Here is a 21778-nt window from a genome sequence, read left to right on the forward strand (position 1 = left end):
TGATCGTGGAATTAAAACACCAACCGCTGACACAAGCCCAGAGAAAGCCATAACGGGACCCTCAGCCCAGCTCTTCCAGCCAAATCCAGCAGACCCCTTTGAAAGGGGGAGCTGCTGGGAGCTCTGGGTGCTATCCTGTGCTGGGATGAAGGTTTAAACAAAGACAGACCCGGCGTGGGTGACTGGGCCGCACATTTCCAGCCAGTCCCAGGAAAGCGGTGGAGCATTGAGTTCCCACACGTGCGGGCTGTAATAAGGACCACCGGGCTGTATAGGGAAGGCAGGACAGGCCCAGGGGGAGTCCTGGTCTCTCTGTATTAGCCCAAGGGGCTGGGCTGGGATTAGAGGGTTAATAAACTCGATGGGGGACACACGTGACTGGATCCCTAGTGGTTTAAATCAGGCTGAGCCGGGTTTTCTGGGGGGAGGGGGTTTGCGATCCCTCCCCACTCTGAGCTCAAAATCAGCGCCGCGGCTGGGTCCCCGCAGCCCCGTGATCTGCCAGCCATGGAGGCGCAGGGCTGCCTCTCCTTCTGCCCGACAGCACCCCCGCCACCTCCCGCAGCCAAAGCCCCCCCAGCTCCAGGCCTGCAGCGGCGCATCTTCCAGGGCAACCAGAAGCTACCGACCCCCCCTCAGCATCACCCGCTTCCCCCGCAGCAGCAGCGGCTCAGCCCCAGGCCGGGCCGCTACCCGGACACTTACCCTCCAGCCCAGGAGAAAGCGGCCCACAAATACTTGGAGTCCCCCAGCCCGAGCCACCACGCGCTGTCTGTCAACGGGAAGGCTTTCTACCAGGCCGTGGCCGAAGGTAAAGGGGGGTCTGGGCCCTGCACTGGCCTCCCGGGGGCAGGAATAGCCAGGGGTGGGTACGAACGGGCCGTGCTGGGAGCCAAGGTGGCCTTGCGCACAGGCACCGAGGGCCAGGGCTGGGGCAGCAGAACTCGGCGAGAGGGGGACTGTGTGACCTTAACCAATCCCTCTGAAAAGTGTTACAGAGCCACTCCTGGGCTGGAAGAGGCTTTTATTAAACGCACTGCCATCTGTTTCTCCGCTCTCCCCTTCCTTCCTGGGATAGCGCTTCCCTTGTCTCTCTTTCTTTCCTTCTTGTATGTCTGTTTCTTTCCTTCCTTCTATTGCCTTCTTTCTTGTTTCTCCTTCCTGAGCTGTTTCTTCCTCTCATTTTTTTCTTTCTTGTAGGTCTGTCTCGTTCTTTCTTGTACAGTATGTGTTTCTTTCTTATCTCTGTCTCCTTGTCTTTCTTGTCATCCGTTCGTTCGTTCTTTCTTGTCTCTCTCTCCTTCCTTCCTTGTATGTTTCTTTCTTTCGTTCTTTCTTTCTTTCTTGTGCGTGTCTTTCTTTTTTTCCCCTTTCCTTGTATGCCCCCCCCCCCTCTCTCTCTAGTATACTTATTTCTTTCTCGTCGCGTTTTCCCTCGGAGCCAAGTGATTGTATTTCAGGCACTATACAAAGGTTCTACGCTTCTCTCTCATTGCTTTCTAGAGCAATAAGCAGCTCAAATGAACATGTGCGATCTGCCCCCATCCCTCCCCCATGGTAGAACTGTCCCGTTTTCTCCTCATTTCATTCGGTTAAAGGGTCGATCCTGCAGTCCTCAGGCAAATCTCCCCTTGAAGCTAACCCTGAGTCAGAGCTGCCAGGTCGGGATTTCAAAGGGATCTCCGAACAAATTGCAAATTTCCACCTCTAGCTTGAAAGGGGATGGGGGGCATGTGTGACAGAGAAACAGGGAATGTATTTGAAGTTAAAACTGAAAAATAAACGTTGTTTGGCAATTCACAGAAATTTCCCCTAATACTCCAGGAAAACCAAGAGAGCTATGTTCTCCGCCGAGTCTCCTTAGCATTGGCAAGCACCAAATTTTATAATCCTCACGGGATCAAACTTCCTCCATTTTTTAAAAGATATACATTTTAAAAAAAGCATTGCATAGAGCAAAGAAAGATATTTTACATATTATTTCTTGATCATTCTTCTTTCTTTTCTCTCTTTCCTTCCCTCTCTTTCTATTTGGCTTCTATACAGTCCAGGCGTTTATTCTGTAATCAGCTAGATCAGAAATCGAAGGAACTGAAGCAAAAGTATTTTTTTCTCCATATTGTGCTGACTTCACATTATATCCCTCCTTTCCGCATCTGTTTCTTTTTTATTTCTTTATTTGTGTGTTTTAAAATTCACTTTCTAAAATGTCTAAAATAATTTTTAAAAGCCCTTCCTGACATGCTGGAAAAGTTCTTTCCTTCATCTTTATATTTAATTCTATTTATCTATCGCTGGGTGGCGGTTTTCTTTCCTTTTCATCTATCGATCTAAATGTTTACATATTTGTTGGATTTTAAAAATAATCGGTCATAGACACAAAAGGTTCCCCTCCGCCCCCAATGTGCTGCAATATTAAATTTGGCAAAAGGTATATTGGGAAACAAAGGAAAAGAGAGGCATGTCTATTGGTGACTGAATGTTGCCTATGATTTAACAAGGAGAAATGAGCTAGATCAATATATCAAGAGGTCCGTTTTCGTTTTATGGACCCAGGGCAGCACCCAGGTTAGTCTAAATTCTTTACTATTCCACTGTTAAGTATCACCATGATCAAAATTGTGTTTAACAATAGATGTGTGAACATACTGGGTTTTATTATCATCATGATAATCATCTGCGATTTGCAAAGCTGCGGGTAAATCATGCAGCCAAATATTATCGAAATTCAATTGCGGGATTGCGCTCCTACCAGCCGCCTGCGCGCAAAGATTTAACGCACGTGCTTAATTTTACACGCAACGGGTGAAATCATGATCCCAGTGAAATCAACCGAGAGTTTTGCCATTGACTTCAGCGAGGGCAGAATCTCTCCATTATAGGATCAGAGGGGTAGCCGTCTTAGTCTGAATCTGTAAAAAGCAACAGAGGGTCCTGTGGCACCTTTAAGACTAACAGAAGTATTGGAGCGTCTGATGAAGTGGGCATTCACCCACGAAAGCTTATACTCCAATACTTCTGTTAGTCTTAAAGGTGCCACAGGACCCTCTGTTCCATTATAGGACAGTCCCACTCCCGGCCCCCGTGTCAGTCATTCACAAAGTTCTCATTGACTTCAGCGGCGCAGGGTCAGATTTAGCGAATCGTTCCATTGAAGTCAATGAAACGGGGCAAAGTTAAGCGAGTGGGTGTTCGGACTTCTTTGAGAATCCAGCCTTGTTGGTACGGGCTTTACCTGGAGAAATAAGAAAGGAATATTATACATCTATAGAAGTTACAGTGCCTGTAATTTCTACTGAAAACTGTTGGAAGGGACTGGATGTACATTGCTCCATCCTTTGATCCCGTGTAATAACCCCCTTGTATCTTCCTCGTTCAGGCAAGCAAGCTGTTATTGAAGGCTATGGGAATGAGGAGCTTTATGGGGTCAAATCCGGGCTCCCTTGGAGTCAATGGGGTTTTTACCATCGGCTTCGATGCAGTCAGGATTTCACCGCAGCCTGTGTGAACCCGGGTGTTGCTTTCCCCCCCCCCCCCCCCCCCCCCATGCAAAGGGAGGATCGCACAATGATTTTCTCCACCAGCAAAGAGGGTCGTTTCAGGAGCCGAGCAGGGCAAAAAGAGATGGGGGGAAATCTGTGCAGAAAATAAATAATGGGAAAAGCTGAGGTTGTAAAAGTTTGTAAAAGTTCCGCGCTTCTTGGCAATCGCACGAAGCTTTCGAGAGTAGAGAAGCTACTTTCCTGTCCTGCCAATTCGTTGCTCGCGTTTGTGTCCTTGTCTTTTCCCCGGACAATTGGCATTTGGGGCGCTATTGCAAATCCCCCTATGTATACGCTCAGTTTACTGCCCAAGAGGATTCGGACAGAGAGGGGTTAAAACACGGAAGGCGACTAAATGGCGTTCGAATGCTTTGAAAATCTGCAAAGCCCCTTAGGATCCTTTGGCCTGAAAACCATTCTGGATATTAATGCCTGGTGATCTATAGCGTTAGATAATGAGGAATCCAAGCCTACCAGTGTGCAAGCCAAAACACACCGCTGGGGGATAATAATCTAATCTAGAATAGGATTGTTTTTATCCTATTATTATTTACTAATACCTAGCTCTTAAAAATAACCAGACTTGAAACTGATAAAACACAAACACTCTATAAATGAAGGATAATACTCCATGGACATTAATGCTAACAATGCAACCTAATAAAGGGCAAATAACAACAAACAATAACAGATAATATAATGATACCTACCAGCACAATGAACTTTGATGATGCTGATGACAGTAGGAAAATAAGAATAGAAGAAATAACAAACAAAATATTACACTGCTAAAATAATTATCCAGTATAATAATAATCAAATGCTAATTAATTATAACGACTATTGCGCTGATGTTAAAATAATCGAATAACAAAACATCAGCAATGAGTTTCAACCATAACAATACAGTTATTGTTATTCTATCACTCCATTTAAACCTTTAAATAACCTCTGGACTTCACTGCCACTTATTAATTACTGTTGTGGTTAAAAAGTGGCTGTGAGTTCCAACGGTTAATGATCAGCTATTGTTATTAAAGTGGCAGTGAGTTCCAACGGTCAATGATCAGTTATTGTTATTATTAAAGTGGCAGTGAGTTCCAACGGTTAGCTCGCGGCGAAAATGCAGCATAATAAAATCAAATCATACTTCTACATCTTACCGAAAGGAATGCTCTGGGATTGCGTCAGGCGTGTCAGTGCTATTGGGGTTCCCACACATGTATACCCAGCCTGCCCTACCTGCAATTCCTACAGTCCCCCCTCCCCCACATGTAAATCCTTTCCCCTTCAGATGAACTTAAGCCCCGTTTCCCATCCCCGCGCCCCAGTCATAGATCCTGGCCCCGCTGCTGAAATCAAAGGAAGAAAACGGGGCATTTGTTGAATCTTTCATTAAAGCTCATTTATCAGGCCCGAAACGGAGGAGCAGGAGCCGCTCCCCGCCGCCCCAGAGCCTGCAAAACACAAACGCAGCTCGGGCTTATTGTCCCCACGCTGATCCGTAAAGCTGGAGAGGAGAGCCCCGTTCCTTGGGCCAGAGAAGCAAGCCTTTCATTGTGCGTTTTCTCCTTGCTTTGTCTGCTCACCTAGGGGCTATAAACTTCACAAATCAAAACTCTCTCCTTGCGTAGCACGAGCTACTTGCTGTAGGATCTAGCATTTGTGCGTCTAAAAGATATCCACGCAAATCAGAGAACATTCGAATCCCATTTGGAAGAGCAGTGCCAATATTTTGGCTATAGCCCTTCCCGTTTCTGCGTCTCCGTTATTTAGAAATCATTTTTCAGTGGCTGAATTAATTTCAAACCCTTATGTACGTCTATATATTATGTATTTCCGTGTAGGAATGTCTGCCCATATTTATATCACAACTACACATACAATTCTGTTAAGCCTCAATCTCTCTCGGTCTAAAGCCAAACAAATATATGTAAGGTGATAAATAATTCTTCAGCTGAAAATAATTTATGGCTCATGCAAAGTCAGAAATTTCGCTGAACAAAGAGGTTCGTTCGTGTTTATAGAGTCAAAATGCTGTCATTGATCCGGCTGAATTTTATTTAGATTTGATCTTTTATTGTATACACATACTTGCATTTCTCTATACATATATAGATACGTAGCGATCCATCTCAAATGATAGATAGATTAGGTAGCTATTAGTGCTGGTCAAAAATGCTATATTTTTTTCACCAAAAAAATTAACAAAACGAAACATTTTTAATTTCATTTGATCATTTGGGGGGATTTTTCCTGTTTTTGATCAAGCAAAAACTGAAAAAAAAAAGTTATTTGAAAACAAAAGTTTCCGTTCTTGGTTTCTCATTCGGGGGGGAGGGGGGAAGCCCAAGCAGATTTCTTTTAACCCAAACTAACATTTTCCACGATCATTTTAGTTTCAGTTAAAAAAAAATCAATTTTCGTGGGGGGAAAAATGGTTCAGTGAAAATATTTCCATCCGCTGATTTATAGTCACGGGCACTTCTCTGAGAAGCAGCTCTCTGGCTGTGTGTTTCACATTGATCCCAAGTGCACACTAAATCTGTTTCATTTTACTGTCCTTTTCCCCTTCGCTTTCATCAGACTCACTTAACACCCTGACACTTACCTCCTAAATGAGCCTAGGTGAGGATTACTAAAAACTCAGCCCTGCAATGAAAGGACCTCTTGCTTCTCTAAGCACAACATAAATTCTGGGAGGAATCTTTCTCCAATGGACTGTCTTGAAATATTTAGTTCTTAAAGCCAAATGTGGGGCAATCCCTAGCCCTTGATTTCCTTCCCTGCGAGACAGGGTCAGCTGTAGGAAACTATTTACTATGTGGCCCTTCATGTCTGCGCCCTTTGAATCTAGCCCTCTTGATAAAAAACATAGTTGGAGCTTAATTAGAAGCAGTTGGAATGGACGGACTCTTGTAGACTGGCAGGCAGCGGGCTGTGTAAACAACTCTGCCCCTGAGAAAGGGGAAACAGGTACCACAAACAGACGGGGGGAGAAAGAGAAAAGTTCTGGATGGAAGAAAAATGGCAGCCCCCTCCCCGCTATCAGGAGACAGCTGTAGTCAGAGGTTCACCCAGCAGCCGCAGTGCTGAGCCCCAAATCATGTTCTCAGCTCCCCCTTTAAAAAGAAAACGGGGGAAGTTTCTGGTAGAGGCGAATCTTCTGCTCAGGCTCTCTGGGGTTCGCCGCTGAGGAGGGGCCGGGGGGCAGAAACGCGCCCTCCAGTGCGGAGGGACAAGCGAGCGATTTAAAGTGAGGGAGTGAAAGAGAGAGAGATTGAAAAAGTTTGACTCTTTCCTGCTTTATTCTCTCCCCCTCTTCCCCAAAGCTGATCTTTCTCAGGCGAGGTGGCTTCCTTGCTCGTCTTTGGTACAAAAGCAAGTCGGGGAATTACAGCTGTCCAGGGATTTAGCAAGGACAGACACGAAGCTCCAGGGCCCATGAGTCCTGGGCAGAAATCATTCAGTCCCTGATGACTTCTGCTCCGTTTATTTTCCCAGCTCCCCATGAGATTGCGTGGGACATACAACAACAACAAAACCCTCTCCGATTTTTGCTTTGGCCTAGGAAGGAAATTGGCTAGGAAGGAATTCAGTAGTCAAGAGAAAATGACTAGGTGAAATTGACTAGGTTTGATGCATGGTTAATCCACAGGCTGGTCTGGGCAGGTCGAGGTCTCTTACGCGCCCAGATACCGGGGTGATGGCTGCCTATACATGCCTGTATCACATTTCCCGTGCAGCTCACCACATTCCCCCCCGCCCCTCACGGCGGAAGGGTTTCTTTCTTGCCCCCATCCCTTGAATAATGGTCTCCGAGTTTTTCCACTTTAACCCAACAATTGTGCAGTTGTTCCCCAGCGGCTAACCCTGCCAGCTTCACAACCCGTCTGTCTTTTCTGGGACAGATAGCCCATCAAAATACACACGGAGAAATCTCTAGCACGATCTAGCCACTTCTTCTCTCGCCTGTGATTTTTTTATTACCCTTCCTCCTTCCTGTCTTTTTCTTTCAGCCGATTGATGGATTGATTGAGGGTGTGTTTTGGAGATGGGATGCGTGTTAAAGAGAAGCAGCTGAAGAAAACCGGCGGGATCATTGTGTTGACCAGATTTTGTGGGGGGAGGCATCACCGTATGAACCTAATTTTTGGGATCAGTTCAGCCCAAGCATCTTTCCCTGCCCAACAGAACAATCTCCCATCTCTTTACATAACAGTTGGGGGTCATCCCCTCGTTTTGAATTTAAAAATAGAATCTCAGCTAAGGGCATTGCTAAATTTTGTCTCATGAATGTTTGCCTCTGTCGATACCTTGGGAAATAAAATGGAGAAAACCCGTTACTTTTATTTTTATCCATCCCAGGTATCTAATTTCATTGCTATATCTGTAGCTATTTATTTGAAATAGCTAGATAAACATAGCTGTGGAGAAAAGAGAGAAAGATCTCTAAAGTGTCTTGTTGTCTACCTCCAGAGAAAACATTTCCCGTGGTGGGAATTAATCAAAACAAACTGACTCAGACTCGGCTGTTGGGATAAACCCCAAATTGGTTTAATTAAGCGGAAAAAATCCCTAAATAAACCCACTTCCTAGTCCTGGGAGAGAAGGAGCCGATTCGAATTAGAAACCGTTTAAGAGGAAGGAGAAAAAGGGAAGGTGCTGGGTTCCTATCAGAGTTGCGTGCACGAATTCCGATCGATTGAGTTTTGTAAATTGATTCAAGATATCAAGTTAAAAAAAAGAGTCGACCTTCCCTTTTCAGGTTTAGGTGCAAGATCCCGACTCTAGATCTGGTGTAAATTCGGACCCTGGAAGGCCATTCTAGTTCTCCAGAAACTCTCGGATGGCCTTGTTTTGTAATTAGGTAGACGAATGAAATGGGAATTTGGGTAGGGTGCTGAGAACGGAACGAACAAACCAGCCGGCTGACAAGCCAAGAAAGGAAGAGAGAAGCGATGGGAGGGGGAAAGAAGGGAAGGGAAAAGGGAAGAGGGGCAAGAAAAGACAGAAAGAGGCTACAATGGGTCAATTCAAATGAATCTCGTGCAATATTTCAAGGTAAACTTTCTGCTTAGATGGTTCGGAGTTAAAGGCATCACTTTCCAGCAGGTATTTGAAAGGAACTTTCTCTCCAGCCCCTTCGCTCCCAGCTGCTCAGACAGACCGTTCTGCGGCTAACCCTAGCGCCAGCGGCCACCCTGCAGAACCCCCTCCCTTGGCTGAGTCCTATGTGAGCCCAGCTAAAAAACAAACCACTGGGACGGAATAGGGATAGTCCGCAAGGAAGGAACTAGGCACCAGACCAGACCCTGTGTACAGGATCCGTCCCACACAGTCTATACAGGAGCCAGGGTCCATCCCATTCAACCTATACGAGACCCAGATAAGCAAAGAATATTGGGCCCGATCCTGCCATCACTGAAGCCCACGACCCAAATCCCCATTTGCCCCCAGTGGTGCAGGATCAGGCCCAATATGAAGAAAGCAAGCACAGGCCAGTTAAAACTCTGTGCCCTGGTGCCCTGTCTGCTGGTGAAAGAGACCATGGTGTGGAGAGGAAACCCCAGAAGGCTGGATCCCGTTAGGAAGGGAAATCATTCCCTAGAATGAAACCAGGACAGGAACTTCAGCCCCAGGGCTTCCTCTGTGTATCCCCAGCCGCAATTTCCATGGCTTCCACATCTGCCTCTTCCTCCCCTGGGCCCCTTTACCCCATTTTCACCTGCTGAAAGTCATAGCCTGCAGGTGAGTTGAACCAGGTGTGAGGAAAGCAGCAGAGAGGAAAGCAGTTTCCTAGCAACTCCTTTCCCCTGGGGCATTGATGGGGTAAAATGTCTCAGCCACTGAAGAGCTTGATGAAACAGGGCACCAAGTGGGTTAAATGGGCTGGCATTGCAGCTTCAGGGTGGGCCCCACTGAGAGCCCCGAATAACCTGGGAAAGCTTTGCCTGCCCACACTGGTAACAGTGTAGGGATTGAGGAGTCGTCGAGATTCAGCACCCAGAACATTCCAGGCCTGACTCTTCAACACACCAGCCTTTCCCTGGAATGGGCAGGGCTGGTTGCTGCCCCCTTTGCAGCCTCCTTCACGCTGGTATTTTAGACTTTTGCTTTTAACCAAGAGCCAGGGCCTCGGCTGGCGAAAATTAACAACATTCCACTGATGGCTACGAAGCCAATTTCCACCCACCGAGGAGCTGGCCGCAGAAGACCTTCTCCACTGGTGCGGTTCCCTCTTGTGTTCTGCTTGTCACCGTCGGCAGCCAAATCCGTGTGAAAGAGAACGCTCCTGGCTTGCGGCTGGAAAAGGCAGCCCGCGTTCCTCTTTCAGTATGTGCTCTGATTTATTCCCTCCAACACATTTCAGTACAAATTCCAGACACGGGGTGGGGAGAAAAACGCAACACAAACATGTTGCCCTAGATTCCCCACGGGCTGTTTTCTATAAGGCAATTCCTCAAACAATTGATTCGGGCTGGGAAATGGTTGCCCTGGGCGGTGCTGTTCAAAGGCGCTGGGATGGCTTTCACTGGGGAGTTCTTTCCAAATAGTTTCTGGAGAAAGATTTAGATCTTTGGGGAGCCCCTGGCCTCCAGCACATTTTCAATGGCGGTAGTTCAGGGGCTGCAAACCCAGGGCGTGCAAGAACGGAGTCATCTCCATGCACCAGGGTTGTGCAGCATGTCTGTTTGCCGCCACACCAGGCAAGATACTGCTCCATCGGTGGCGAGACAGATATTGTGTCCAGCTGGTCTGGAGATGGAGAAAGGGTGGGGGGAAGCTCAGTAGGCATGCTGGGACAATCTCATCTTGCCCGTGCTTCAGGACAGATCCTCAGTGGGTGTAAATAAGTGCAGATCCATTGAAACTATTGCTGGTTTACACCCACTGAGGATCTGGCCCTGCAGGTGCACTCTGCCTAATTCATCCTGCTCCCTAGCCTCCATTCATCTCACCTACCCCCCTCTTTACTCTTCATTTCACACCCCTGGCCTCCTGCTTCAGTATCCCTCACCCATCCCACTGCTAAAGACTCAGAGACCCCTGCAGCAGCACACAGCCGGGCAAGCCCTAGAATGAATGGTTCTGTGTGCCCTCAATTCCTGTTGGAGGCAAGGGGATCACAACAGCATCAATAATTGTCCTATAATCATAAGCACGGCCGTACTGGGTCAGACCTATGGTCCATCTAGCCCAGTATCCTGTCTTCTGACTGTGGCCATCACCAGGTGCTTCAGAGGGAATGAACAGACAGGGCAATTATAGTGATCCATCCCGTGGTCCACTCCCAGCTTCTGGCAAACAAGAGGCTAAGGACATTCAGAGCATGGGGTTGCATCCCTGCCCATCCTGGCTAATAGCCATTGATAGACCGATCCTCCATGAACATATCTAATTATTTTTTTAATCCAGTTATACTTTTGGCCTTTACAGCATCCCCCGGCAACAACTTTCACAGAGTGATTGTCCGTTGCGTGAAGAATTGCACTTCCTTTTAAACCTGCAGCCTATTAATTTCATTGGGGGACCCCTGGTTCATGTGTTATGTGACAGGATAAATAACACTTTCCCATTCACTCTTTCCACACCATTCCTGATTTTATAGACCTCTCTCATATCCTCCCCTGAGTCGTTTCTTTTCTAAGCTGAACAGTCCCAGTCTTTTTAATCTCTCCTCATGTGGAAGCTTTTTCCATCCCCTAATCATTTCTGTTGCCCTTCTCTGTACTTTTTCCAATTCTAATCCCATCTGTTAAATTGACAGGAGATACACATGTACCATGCTCTAGGCCAATGCAACCAATGCAGGTAACAGACTGTCTCTCTGTTTTAGGTACATACGTGGCCCCCATCACATTAGTACCCAAGTGCCTCACACTCTTTAAGGGCTATTATCTCTATTTGACAGAAGGGGAACTGAGACACAGGGTTGATTGACTTGCCCAAGGTCACACACAGAGGTCAGTAGCAGAGCAGAGAACTGAGCGCTGGTCTCCTGAGTCCCTGGCTACTACGCTAAAAGGTGTTGTAAAACCTAGCCCTTCAATGGCTTCCCCCAGGAGAAAACCCAGGCCCCACTCGCTGTCTCTGAGCTTTCATCTATACCCCAGCAGATGTGTAGTCTTTCCCCTCTGGGTATACTGCAATCGTTGGCAAGATGGATTTGGACCCACTCTTTGTCCTTGTGTGTCTTCCCCCTTTTAGTGATTTCATCCACCAGCCCTGCCTTCCCCACCCCAAGGCTGAGCCATTCAGTTGCTAGAAGTGCTTAATTCTTGCCTGACGGGGCACAGAGGAGATTTCCCCCCAGAAATACAGGCCCTAATCTCTCGGCACCCACCCCAGACCCGTGGTGCTGTTTCAGTGTTTAATGGGGAACTTGGAAAAACGCGTGCTGCATTAATCTATTCAGAGCCACCAGCCAAGCTCCCGGGTCCGGAATAGTTTAGAACATCCATAGAGAGCAACGCTTGAGGGGTGGGGGCAGCAGGCAACAGTATGGCTCTGTGATTGTTTAATCCACTGCTCTGTGTGTTCCCACTGCAGCCAGAGAGAAAAGCGCCAAAGGGCAGGAGTACCACCCTGTGCCCACAGACTGCAGAGCCCCGCTGGAAGAAGCCCCTGATCTCAGCTGCTCCCCGGCTGCGTCTCTGGGCAGCTTGAGGGAGCACATCTCCCCCGAGCTCACCGACACCATGGAGCTATCCAAGAACAAGAACAAGAAGAGGAGGAACAGGACGACCTTCAGCACCTTCCAACTGGAAGAACTGGAGAAGGTCTTCCAGAAAACCCATTACCCCGATGTGTATGCCAGGGAGCAGCTGGCACTAAGGACGGACCTAACAGAAGCCAGGGTTCAGGTAAGGGAACGAGAGGTGGGCAGGGTCATTTCTGCAAGGTCCTTTCCACAAAGCACAGTGATCTTTGCCTCCCTCCTAATAGTTTCACCTGGGACTGTACAAGCCGAGTGGGGGCAGGTCAGGTTGGTACTTGGATTGGAAGATTGCCAAGAGATGCTTACATAGTGTGGGTGTTCCTTCTTCTGTCTCCGTAACAAACCCAGCCTGGTGCTATAGAGCATGTGCTGCTGGAGTGCCAGCTTTGGAAAACTGAGGGGCCACAGCCATTTGGGCAGTTTAAATATCCCATTGTGGTATTTTGGCCTAGAGGAGGGTGGTTAATCCCAGCGTCCAGGGCAAATTCCAGTCTGGATAATTACATTCTAACCGATCTTTCTCTAGCAATCATCTCATTTTCTGAAATGGTCGGCGTTGTACAGGACCTAGATACAAGTCTGTCTCCCTGAAGTCCGCCTGTGTTTTCAGGTGGCTATGAAAGTCATCTTTACTTCTTCTCCTAGAAGGCCAAGAAGCATTCCTGTAGTGTCTGCTGTTAAACTTCTGCCACATTCCACCCCCATAATATCTTTTATTGGACCAATTTCTGGAGCCCATACAGGGTATCGTCAAACAATTACAACCCCATAATTGATGGGGACCACATCCTGAAAGAAATCTTCTCTAAACCCGCTCCTCTGGCTTCAAACCCCGCAGACTCACCAAGTTCACTATCAGAAGCAAGCTTCCCACAGACCAAGACACACCAAGTCAAAGCAGCACTAGACCCTGTCATAACAACAGATGCAAAACCTGCAGACATATCTCTACTGCTGCAATGATAAATCCCCCCCCCCCGCTCCCCGATCCCTGGGTCCTTCATATGCCTATCACAACTTGGGGTGTACCTCATCCGTTGCATCAAATGCCTCAACAACTACGTGGATGAAACCAGACAATCACTATGCTCTCGAATGAACTCACACAGAAAAATCATAAAAGACAAACACACCCTGTCACCTATGGGTGAATACTTTTCACAAAACGACCACTCTATAGGTGACCTCTCAGTCCTTGTCCTCAAACCTGCACACCACCATCCAAAGACAAGCCTGGGAGCTTACATTCATAACTTTGCAAGATGCTAATAGTCATGGACACGGAATTTATGTCTCATTACAAAAATCTGTAACTCATTAACCCTCTTTTGTTCTGTGACTGTAGAGGTGTTAATTGCCCACTTCATCTTGAATGGTCTCTTGCAACCTGTTAAATTCTTATGCTTACCAAGCTGTTCCATCTTGTACAGTATTTAGCTGTGATACTTAAATTTCCCAGACCTGAAGAAGAACTCTGTGTGGCTCAAAAGCTTGTCTCTTTCAACAACAAAAGTTCATCCAATAAAGGATGCTACACCTCATCCACCTTGTCTCTCTCATATCCTGGGACCAACATGGCTACAACAACTCTGCAAACAAAGTTTAAGCCTTGGCATTCTTATTCAATGTCTTTCTTTTAATAACAGCACCATCTTGCACTTATATAGCACCTTTCAATCCAGCTAAAGGGTTTCTACCACTGGCATCCCCAGGACGTGCATAGGGATTAGACTGGAGCGGATAACTTATCCCTTCGCTGAATGGAAGGAGACCTCGGCATACAGCCTGGAGCAGCCCAGTCTTTCCCCTGGCACCCCCTTTACATCAGCAGGGTTAACTCTCCCCAGAGGCGTTGGCCTGTGGTTTCAGTCTCATGCTGGAAAGCCAGAAAAGTTGGCTTGCAGGAATGCCCGCAGGAATGTGCAAAATGAAGTGAGTGCAAGTGATGATCGAAAGCAACAGGAGAAACTGGCGCTCAGAGCTACAAACACACATCTGGACAGGAATCCACGCAGCCTCGCCGCTCTGGTTATTAAATATCACTGCAGAGGACGAGCCAGTCTGCAAATGTAATGCTGGGTGAGGAAGAATGTCCCGTCAGCGGAGATGCAGACAGGGAGATGGAACATTCCACTGTGCCTGAGCCAGCGCTCATATGCAGGGACTCCACCAGGATGTACTTTGTCACCCAGCCCGCCACAGCTACAGGGTTCGCTGGAAAGCACATTCTGAGGCGGGATGGGTTCTGGGGAGAAGCTAGTGGTGTCCCCTGGTGGCAGCCTTCATAGGAGACTAAGGAAAGAGTTGAAGCAAGCACTGGAGCCAGTGTTACTCATCTGTGTGATGGAAAGGAGCCTGCGGTTGTTTGGTTTGGGGACAGAATAATAATAATTCCTAGCTTTTATACAGCACTTTTCATCTAGAGACCTCAAAGCACTTTACAGAGGAGGTCAGTATCATTAATCCCATTTGACAGGTGAGGAAATTGAGGCACAGGGAGGTGAAGTGACTTGCTAGCTCAGGGCAGAAATGGATGTAGAGTTTAAAGGAAAGGGGCATTGTGAGATGGGCATGGGGGGCCAGATCTGAAAGGGCCCAGAATTTGGTCCCAGGGTTTTAGTTTGGCCTATTACACAGTTAGGGGCCGGTCAGAAAGTTCTAATCTGGATCTGAGTGGTTCAGGGACACCTGGATCCCAGACTGGGGCTTGGATCCATCTCTAACACCCGGTGCTGCAGCTAGTGATATAAGTGAAGAGTCAGAAAGAGGTCAGCCAAGGAGAGGCCCTCCTAAATACAGACTCAGATTTTAAGCCCAGAAGAGTCCGTTATGATCATCTAGTCTGATCTTCTGCATAGCCAAGGCCAGAGATTGATTCCCTGCATCAAGCCCATATGAAGATAACCGCAACGCTATCTTGGGAAATTCCACTTAATGCAGTTATTTGAGGTGGTACTAAAGTGCTAGCAACCTCAGACAGGCACCTCCTGAGACAGCTCCACTGAAACCTCAGCATCTCTAGAGCCCACCAGAGACAATGCTGCCAGCCTCTTGCTAGATATCACCAAACTGCAGTCATCTTCTGGGGCTAGCTCCATCACCGGATCCCAGGACAGTGATGCCTGTACCATCAGATGGAGAACCCGCAGCTAGTTCCTCCGGGCAGAGGCTAGACCCCTGTGAATATACTCACTGTTAACATACTGGAGTACATCAGAATAGAAGCAGCTTGGGGAAATCTGAGACCCAGGAATGCATGAATGGAGGTTGTGTGTGTGGTAACCACTTGTAGGCTGCAGCTATTCATACGAAGCATCTGACTACTTCCAGAGGGTGTGTCCAAACTACAGCGTTGTGGGTGCTTCCTATGGAAGAGTTTTCCCATCACTGTAATTAATTCACCTCTCTGCAAGGGAGTAGCTAGGTGGACAGAAGAATTCTTCCATCAACCTCGTTGCATCTACAGTGAGGTCAGATCAAGCTAACTATGTCATGTCAGGGGTGACATTTTTCCCCAGCCCTGAGCGATGGAGCTAGGTGAACTTAATGTGTAGGCGTAGACAAGGCTGTAATGAGGATATAAAAATAAGTAGTCACCCCAGCAACCTGTGCTCTGTATGTTATGGGAGAGAAAGGAGGTCTTTCCCCTTTCTGCTGTTGTTTCTTAAGGTGAATTCAGTGCCAGTTAAAAGGCAGACAGCCCTGGAGACTGAAGTCCTTTTGTTATCCAGAGAGCAAGTACATCAAGCATAAGCTTGCTTCAAACTCCATCTGACAGATGAGCCTCAGCCATGAACTGGAGGGACCAACCCTTCTGCTGTTGTCTCTCCATGGTCCATTCAATCCTGGGCAACTCTGAGACTGCCAACAAGGGGACGAGACAGCAACAGTATCACTAGGGCTCCTTGTGTGCTGTAGACGCCTGTCAGCTAGGAACTGGATCGACAGCCACCAGACACGTCGTGGTAAAGGCTTTCAGACACTGCCGGCCTGCACAGCATCAGATCTGCTGGCCACGAGATGGGGGGCTCCATGCCTCGGTATCAAACCGCTGCTCACAGTGCACGCTCTTAAAGGAACAGTTGACAAAGTGACTCACCAGCCAGTGCGTTGCCTTGTGTCTGGATCTGATGTTGCTGGGTTTTCCCTCTCTGTAGCCTCACTGACCAGCCATTCAGGTCTGCCGGTGGCCCTTGGTCCCGTGACTCAGCCCTCCAGCCAGATCAATTTCTAGTCTCATGCCTTCTGAGTTAAGGGGGAGACCGGTCCAATAACAGTCCAGCCGCCTTGTGCCAGGGCTCCAGCCCGACTCTAGGCCCACTATGACCCTTGCCCAGGGCCTTCACCAGGCCTTTCCATGGTGACCTATAGAGACTGGATTCCCCTACCTCTAGCCTGGGTTCCAGCCCAGGCCTCTGTAGCAGATGACTATGATCGGCTTCTTCTGACCTCTTCCTTCTTCCTCAGACTTCTTCCTACTGTGGCCCGTGTCTAGGCCTTTCCCCCCAGCCCTGGGAAGAACAGTAACATAAGACAGACTTGCATCTGAAGAAGTGAGGTTCTGACCCACGAAAGCTTATGCTCCCAATACTTCTGTTAGTCTTAAAGGTGCCACAGGACCCTCTGTTGCTTTTTACAGATTCAGACTAACACGGCTACCCCTCTGATACATAAGACAGACACAATGCAAAAATAGCCCAAACACATCTCTGGTCTCCCTCCTCTGGGGGGATACTGGATGAGCCATAGCCCTGCTCAGCATCCTCCGGGCAGCGTTTGCAGTAACCCTCTGCCAGCTTTGGCTCCGCGGTGCTTCTTGCAGGGAGCTAGTGGGGAGAGATCCATTCACCTCCCTGAGCTTGGCCCTTCTCAACTGGGCTTTTCCCTTGTAAGGCTCCTCTCCTCCATGGTTGGCTTGGCTGAGCCCAAAGCTGCTCCTTAACCCCCTTCTTGCCTGGTGTGGGGCTTGTACTCCCCATCACCAACACCACAATGGAAGGTAACTTTCTGGGGCTAGCTGGTTTCATCTGGGCTAAGGTAAGATTTGGGCTTAATCCTTTCGTCAGGCCACGAGTGGAAATGTGTTTAGTGGTGTTGTACCAACCCCGAGTGGGGACCAGAAATGAACCCAGGAGACCACCACAGAATCTCGAGCGCTGAATGGTCTCCATAAATGAGAGCAATAGGGATGGGGCAGTCGCAGTGCCAGGCGAGGACCAAGGTGCACTGGCAGATGGAAGCTTGCCCAGTGCTCACCCTGACAGGGCCTTCATCCCCTTGCTAAAGTCACATGTACCATATGGACCCATTTATAACTCAGATAGGAACCAATGCATGTGAGTACCCCAAATTCCACTGCAGGGCCCTCTAAACCCACTTACTAGCCAAAGGAAACTTTGTGCTAATAAAGTGGCAGAGTCTGCTACACCATACCCCATATGCCAGTGGAACCCTCAGACACTGCAGTGCCCTGTAAGGCCCAGCCACACGTCAACATAAGCCTCATATTCCTTGGATGTCTCCAGTCTCCTGCCCCCTGTAAGGACTTGGTAGGTCTAAACTTGATCACTTTCAGTTGGGTCCCTGCTGGGTCTGACCCTTGGCTGTTTCAGCGTCTCTGTGTTGACTGACAGTCTCAGGTCACCTGGGATTTGCACTGTTCCCCCAGGTTTGGTTCCAGAACCGGAGAGCAAAGTGGCGGAAACGGGAACGTTATGGGAAAATCCAGGAGGCGAGAAATCCCTTTGCAGCCACCTACGACATCTCTGTCCTGCCCAGGGCTGAAAACTACCCTCAGGTACTGAGACAGAATCAGGAACAGTGGCCAGACCTCACCCTCATCAGAACATGTTGGGCCAAATTAGGATTTCACATCCATGGGCGTAAATCTAGATTAGCTCCACTCAAATCAATGCAGTTACTTCAGACTGGCACCATGTAAATGAGAAGACAAGGGAGAATAATGCAGCAGATCAGAGCTACAGCATATTATGCCCCATTTCTAAGCCTTTTGCATCGCTTCACCAGGGAATCTCACACTGCCCCAATAACCCCCTAAGCACCTGACCCCACAGACCAGAGATAAACACAGTAGAATACCTGATTTGGTGCTGCCTTCACATTCACCCTTCATATTTCTAAGAGAGCTGGGAGAAATTTTTCCAGACTAAACATTTTTTTGCTGAAAAATGCAGATTCAGGTGGACCGAATCATTTTGTATCGAATTCACCGAATTGTTTCAGTCAGAAAAAACAAACAAACCCTTCAGAAAAAGTCAGAACGTTTCATTTCAACATTTTTAAAATGAAATTTCTTTGATGCAAAATGACTTTTTGTTTCGAATTTTAGTTGTATTCATTATTTTAAAAGGTAAAAAACCAACAACCTCAAAATGAAACAAAATGTTTCATTTGACCCCAAGCGATTTTTTAGTTTTGTTTTTCAGTTCAGCCAACTAACCAGTAACAACCACAACAAAGAATCAGTTACTGGCATAGCTCTATTTTCTAAAGCCCTGGGGTCACTTCCCTTGTCCCCCAGTGCTCCTGGCCAGAGTCAACTAAAGAGAAGTCTGGCCCCTCTCAGAAATTCCATCCCAGATTTTACACTAACCCCTGTGCATGCTGGAGCAGGACTTTGGGAGTGTGGTCATTTTTCTCTGGAGCCCCAGACAGCGTGGGCATGATCAATTTCACTAGTGACCCCCTAGCTTTCTAGTGCCAAATGCATGTATCCAAACACACCGGAACTCTGGGGCATTGGAAAGACGGTGCTGACTGAGTACTTGGCCGCTTAAGACCATTTCTACCATTGAATTTCACTCAGTAATTAGTGGATCCTTTAAGATTTCTGCTCTCTGCCCTCTCATTAGGTGCCTGATCACACAAAGTTGGTGGGAGTTAAGGGCACTCACAGGTTCGGGTCTTATGTTCCAGGGCAGAAGAATGTGCAGCTCTGGCACTGGGAGTTATGTAGCAAGGAACCCACCGCTCCTCGCAGCTGTTATCCCTGGGGCTCTCCTATGCCCTGGGAACGCCAGACCTCAATTACGTCCATAAATTACGTAACACCTTTTTTGGGGATTTTCGAGACCCACCCAGCCCTTGTAACATTTTGCAAAACTGAAACAAATGAGGAAAATTAAGGACCCATCCACCCCTTACTGTGTGATTTATGGACAGCCCCTTTTCCCTCCGAACAATCTATCGATGGAAAATGCCGTTTCCACAACATTGACATTTTCCTCAGGGACATTTTGTTTTTTGCTGAAATTTTTGGATTTTTTGGTTAAGAAAAATAGAGACAAATTATTTGGGGTCAATTCAACATGAAACAGCATTTCCCTATTGTGGGGCATTGCCTCATGGGAGTTGTAGTTAGAAGGCCTGATGCCCCCATGCTCTCCTACGGGCCAGGTTTCCTGGCCAGATGACATCTCTGTAGAAGGGTCAACTCACTCCTGGAGCGCCCCCTCGTGGCTGGGCATGGTGTAGCAGTGCTTTTCCCTCTAGCGCCTCTGCCGAGAGTCACTTCAGTCCTGCAGGGTCTGTCTTCTCGCAGCTCTTTCCCTCCAGCCAGGTCACATTTTAATTCCACCCTTTCCAGGGGAACAGAAAATTCAACACAGGACAGTCCAATGTCATTACAAAAGGCCTTTGGCCCCCAACTCTGGGCCACGTGGTGTAATACACCCTTTTCTCAGGGCTTCCAGGAATCTATATCCCCTTCTCAGGGGCTTCCCCACCTTCCCCAGTGACCGGTGGGGGAAGCCCAGGCCCACTTTCTATGCTGGGTTCCCGTCCAGGGACCCTATCCCAGCAGCCAAGGTCTGCTCCTTCAGACTCCTTGCTGCTGCCTTCTGGAGTTCATCCTACTGTAGCCTGTCAGCTGGCCTCTCCCACAGCCTCTCTAAAGTCACCCTTCATTCAGGGCAGGCTTCTCCTCGGGAATCCCCCAATAAATCCCAAACTTAAATCAAATTCTGCCCTCCTTGGGCTTGACCTTCCATCCCTCCTAAGTTTCCCTTGCTCAGTTCCTCAGCGGAATGCCTCCCTGGGCTCAACCCCTGGAAGTCCAGATCTCCTGCCCCTTTATCAGGGCTCATCACCAGAGCCTGCTACACCCCTGTGCCTGCTCCATATATCTCTCGGCCTTCTAGCAGGAGGGGATCCCAGGGCCAACTCTTCCCCTCTGGGCTTCCTTCTTGACTCTCCAGTCTCTCCCCACTCGAATCCCAGGGAGTGACCGCACAGTTCTTCCCTCTCACCCTGCTGCCCCTTCTGATCTGGGCTTCCTCTCTTTAGTTACCACCCAGCTCCATCCCCAGCTGGGCTTCATCTTAAATAAGGCCCAGCCCACCCTGCAGGTGCAGCCAGATGGGTTAATTGGCCTTTGAGGCCCACATTAACCCTTTTAAAGCCAGGAGGGGGTATACACCCCTGCACAATCTCCCATGATACCACACTTTCTCCCCCCTGGTGGAGTGGTATCATGTGAAATGTAGTCCATCCAGGAGAGACCGGGGTCATCCTCAGACCCAAATAGCAAAGCCCAAGAGGCAATGCACCCCACATGGGAATACAGTTTAATGTTGAATGGACTCATTTTGACACTTCCGACTCGAAATGTCAATGGTCGTTAGGAAAACGGAAATAGAACATTTCGTTTGGGGTCAGTTCAAGATTAACCTGGGATGTTGAACAGAGGAGTCCCCCCGCCCTGGGATGGAAATTCTGATTTGCACTCAGCTGCATGCCACTCCCTGCAGCAGGAATGCAGGAAGGACAGCGCGCCCTCCTGACCGGTAGCTGCTAACCCAGCCTCATCTGTCTGTTTTCCCTTGTTTCAGCTGCAGAATAACCTGTGGCCGAGCGCCGGATCGGGGAGCCCTGCAGGCCCCTGCCTCATGCCCCCCGAGAGCATCCCTTCCCCCTGTGTGTCTCCATACCCGCATTCCCATGGGAACATTGCCGGATTCATGGGCATCCCTGGTTCTCCCAACCACCACCCCGGGATCAACAACCTGTACTCCATCCACGGCTTCCCCTCTTCCCTCGGCAGCCACAGCTTTGAGCCCCCGCCGGACAACAACTACAAGTCCCCGGGCCTGGTCACGCTGAGAATGAAATCCAAAGAGCCAGCCAGCCTGCTTAACTGGACCACGTGATCACCCTGGAAGGAGCTGGGCTGAGGACACAACCCACCCAGCAGGTGGTTGGCAGCTCTTTGAAGCCAACTTTCCACAAGGGGTAGAGAGAGCTCCCAGTCTGTGCTTTTCCTTTCCCTTCAGCCTCCCTGCACTCCACACCCAGCTGCTGGCACCTCAGACAGGATCCCAGGGCTGATGAGAACTGAGGAGCACAGCGGCCATCTTCCTCCTTGTCTTGGCGCTGAGATGTTGGAGCCAGCCCCCACGAGATTTCTGCGGAGGCTGGAAATCTCTTATTCCAACTCTGAGTCCCTCCTTCCAGAATCCCTCAAGCTTGCTCTGCAATGGGATTTTTTTTGCGCCAC

At 48.4% G+C, this 21778-nt stretch overlaps 1 protein-coding gene across 1 annotated transcript; it reads left to right on the forward strand.

Annotated features, from left to right (window-relative positions):
• Positions 1–507: 507 nt before the first annotated feature.
• On the forward strand, positions 508–21431 carry ALX3 (ALX homeobox 3). The gene is made up of 4 exons (XM_065404340.1): positions 508–811; positions 12096–12409; positions 17933–18061; positions 21114–21431. The coding sequence occupies exons 1-4, from the start codon at positions 508–510 to the stop codon at positions 21429–21431; spliced, it is 1065 nt and encodes a 354-aa protein (XP_065260412.1).
• Positions 21432–21778: the final 347 nt, after the last annotated feature.

This window comes from Emys orbicularis, chromosome 4 (genome assembly GCF_028017835.1).
Source record: "Emys orbicularis isolate rEmyOrb1 chromosome 4, rEmyOrb1.hap1, whole genome shotgun sequence".
In the NCBI taxonomy this organism is placed as follows: domain Eukaryota; kingdom Metazoa; phylum Chordata; order Testudines; family Emydidae; genus Emys; species Emys orbicularis.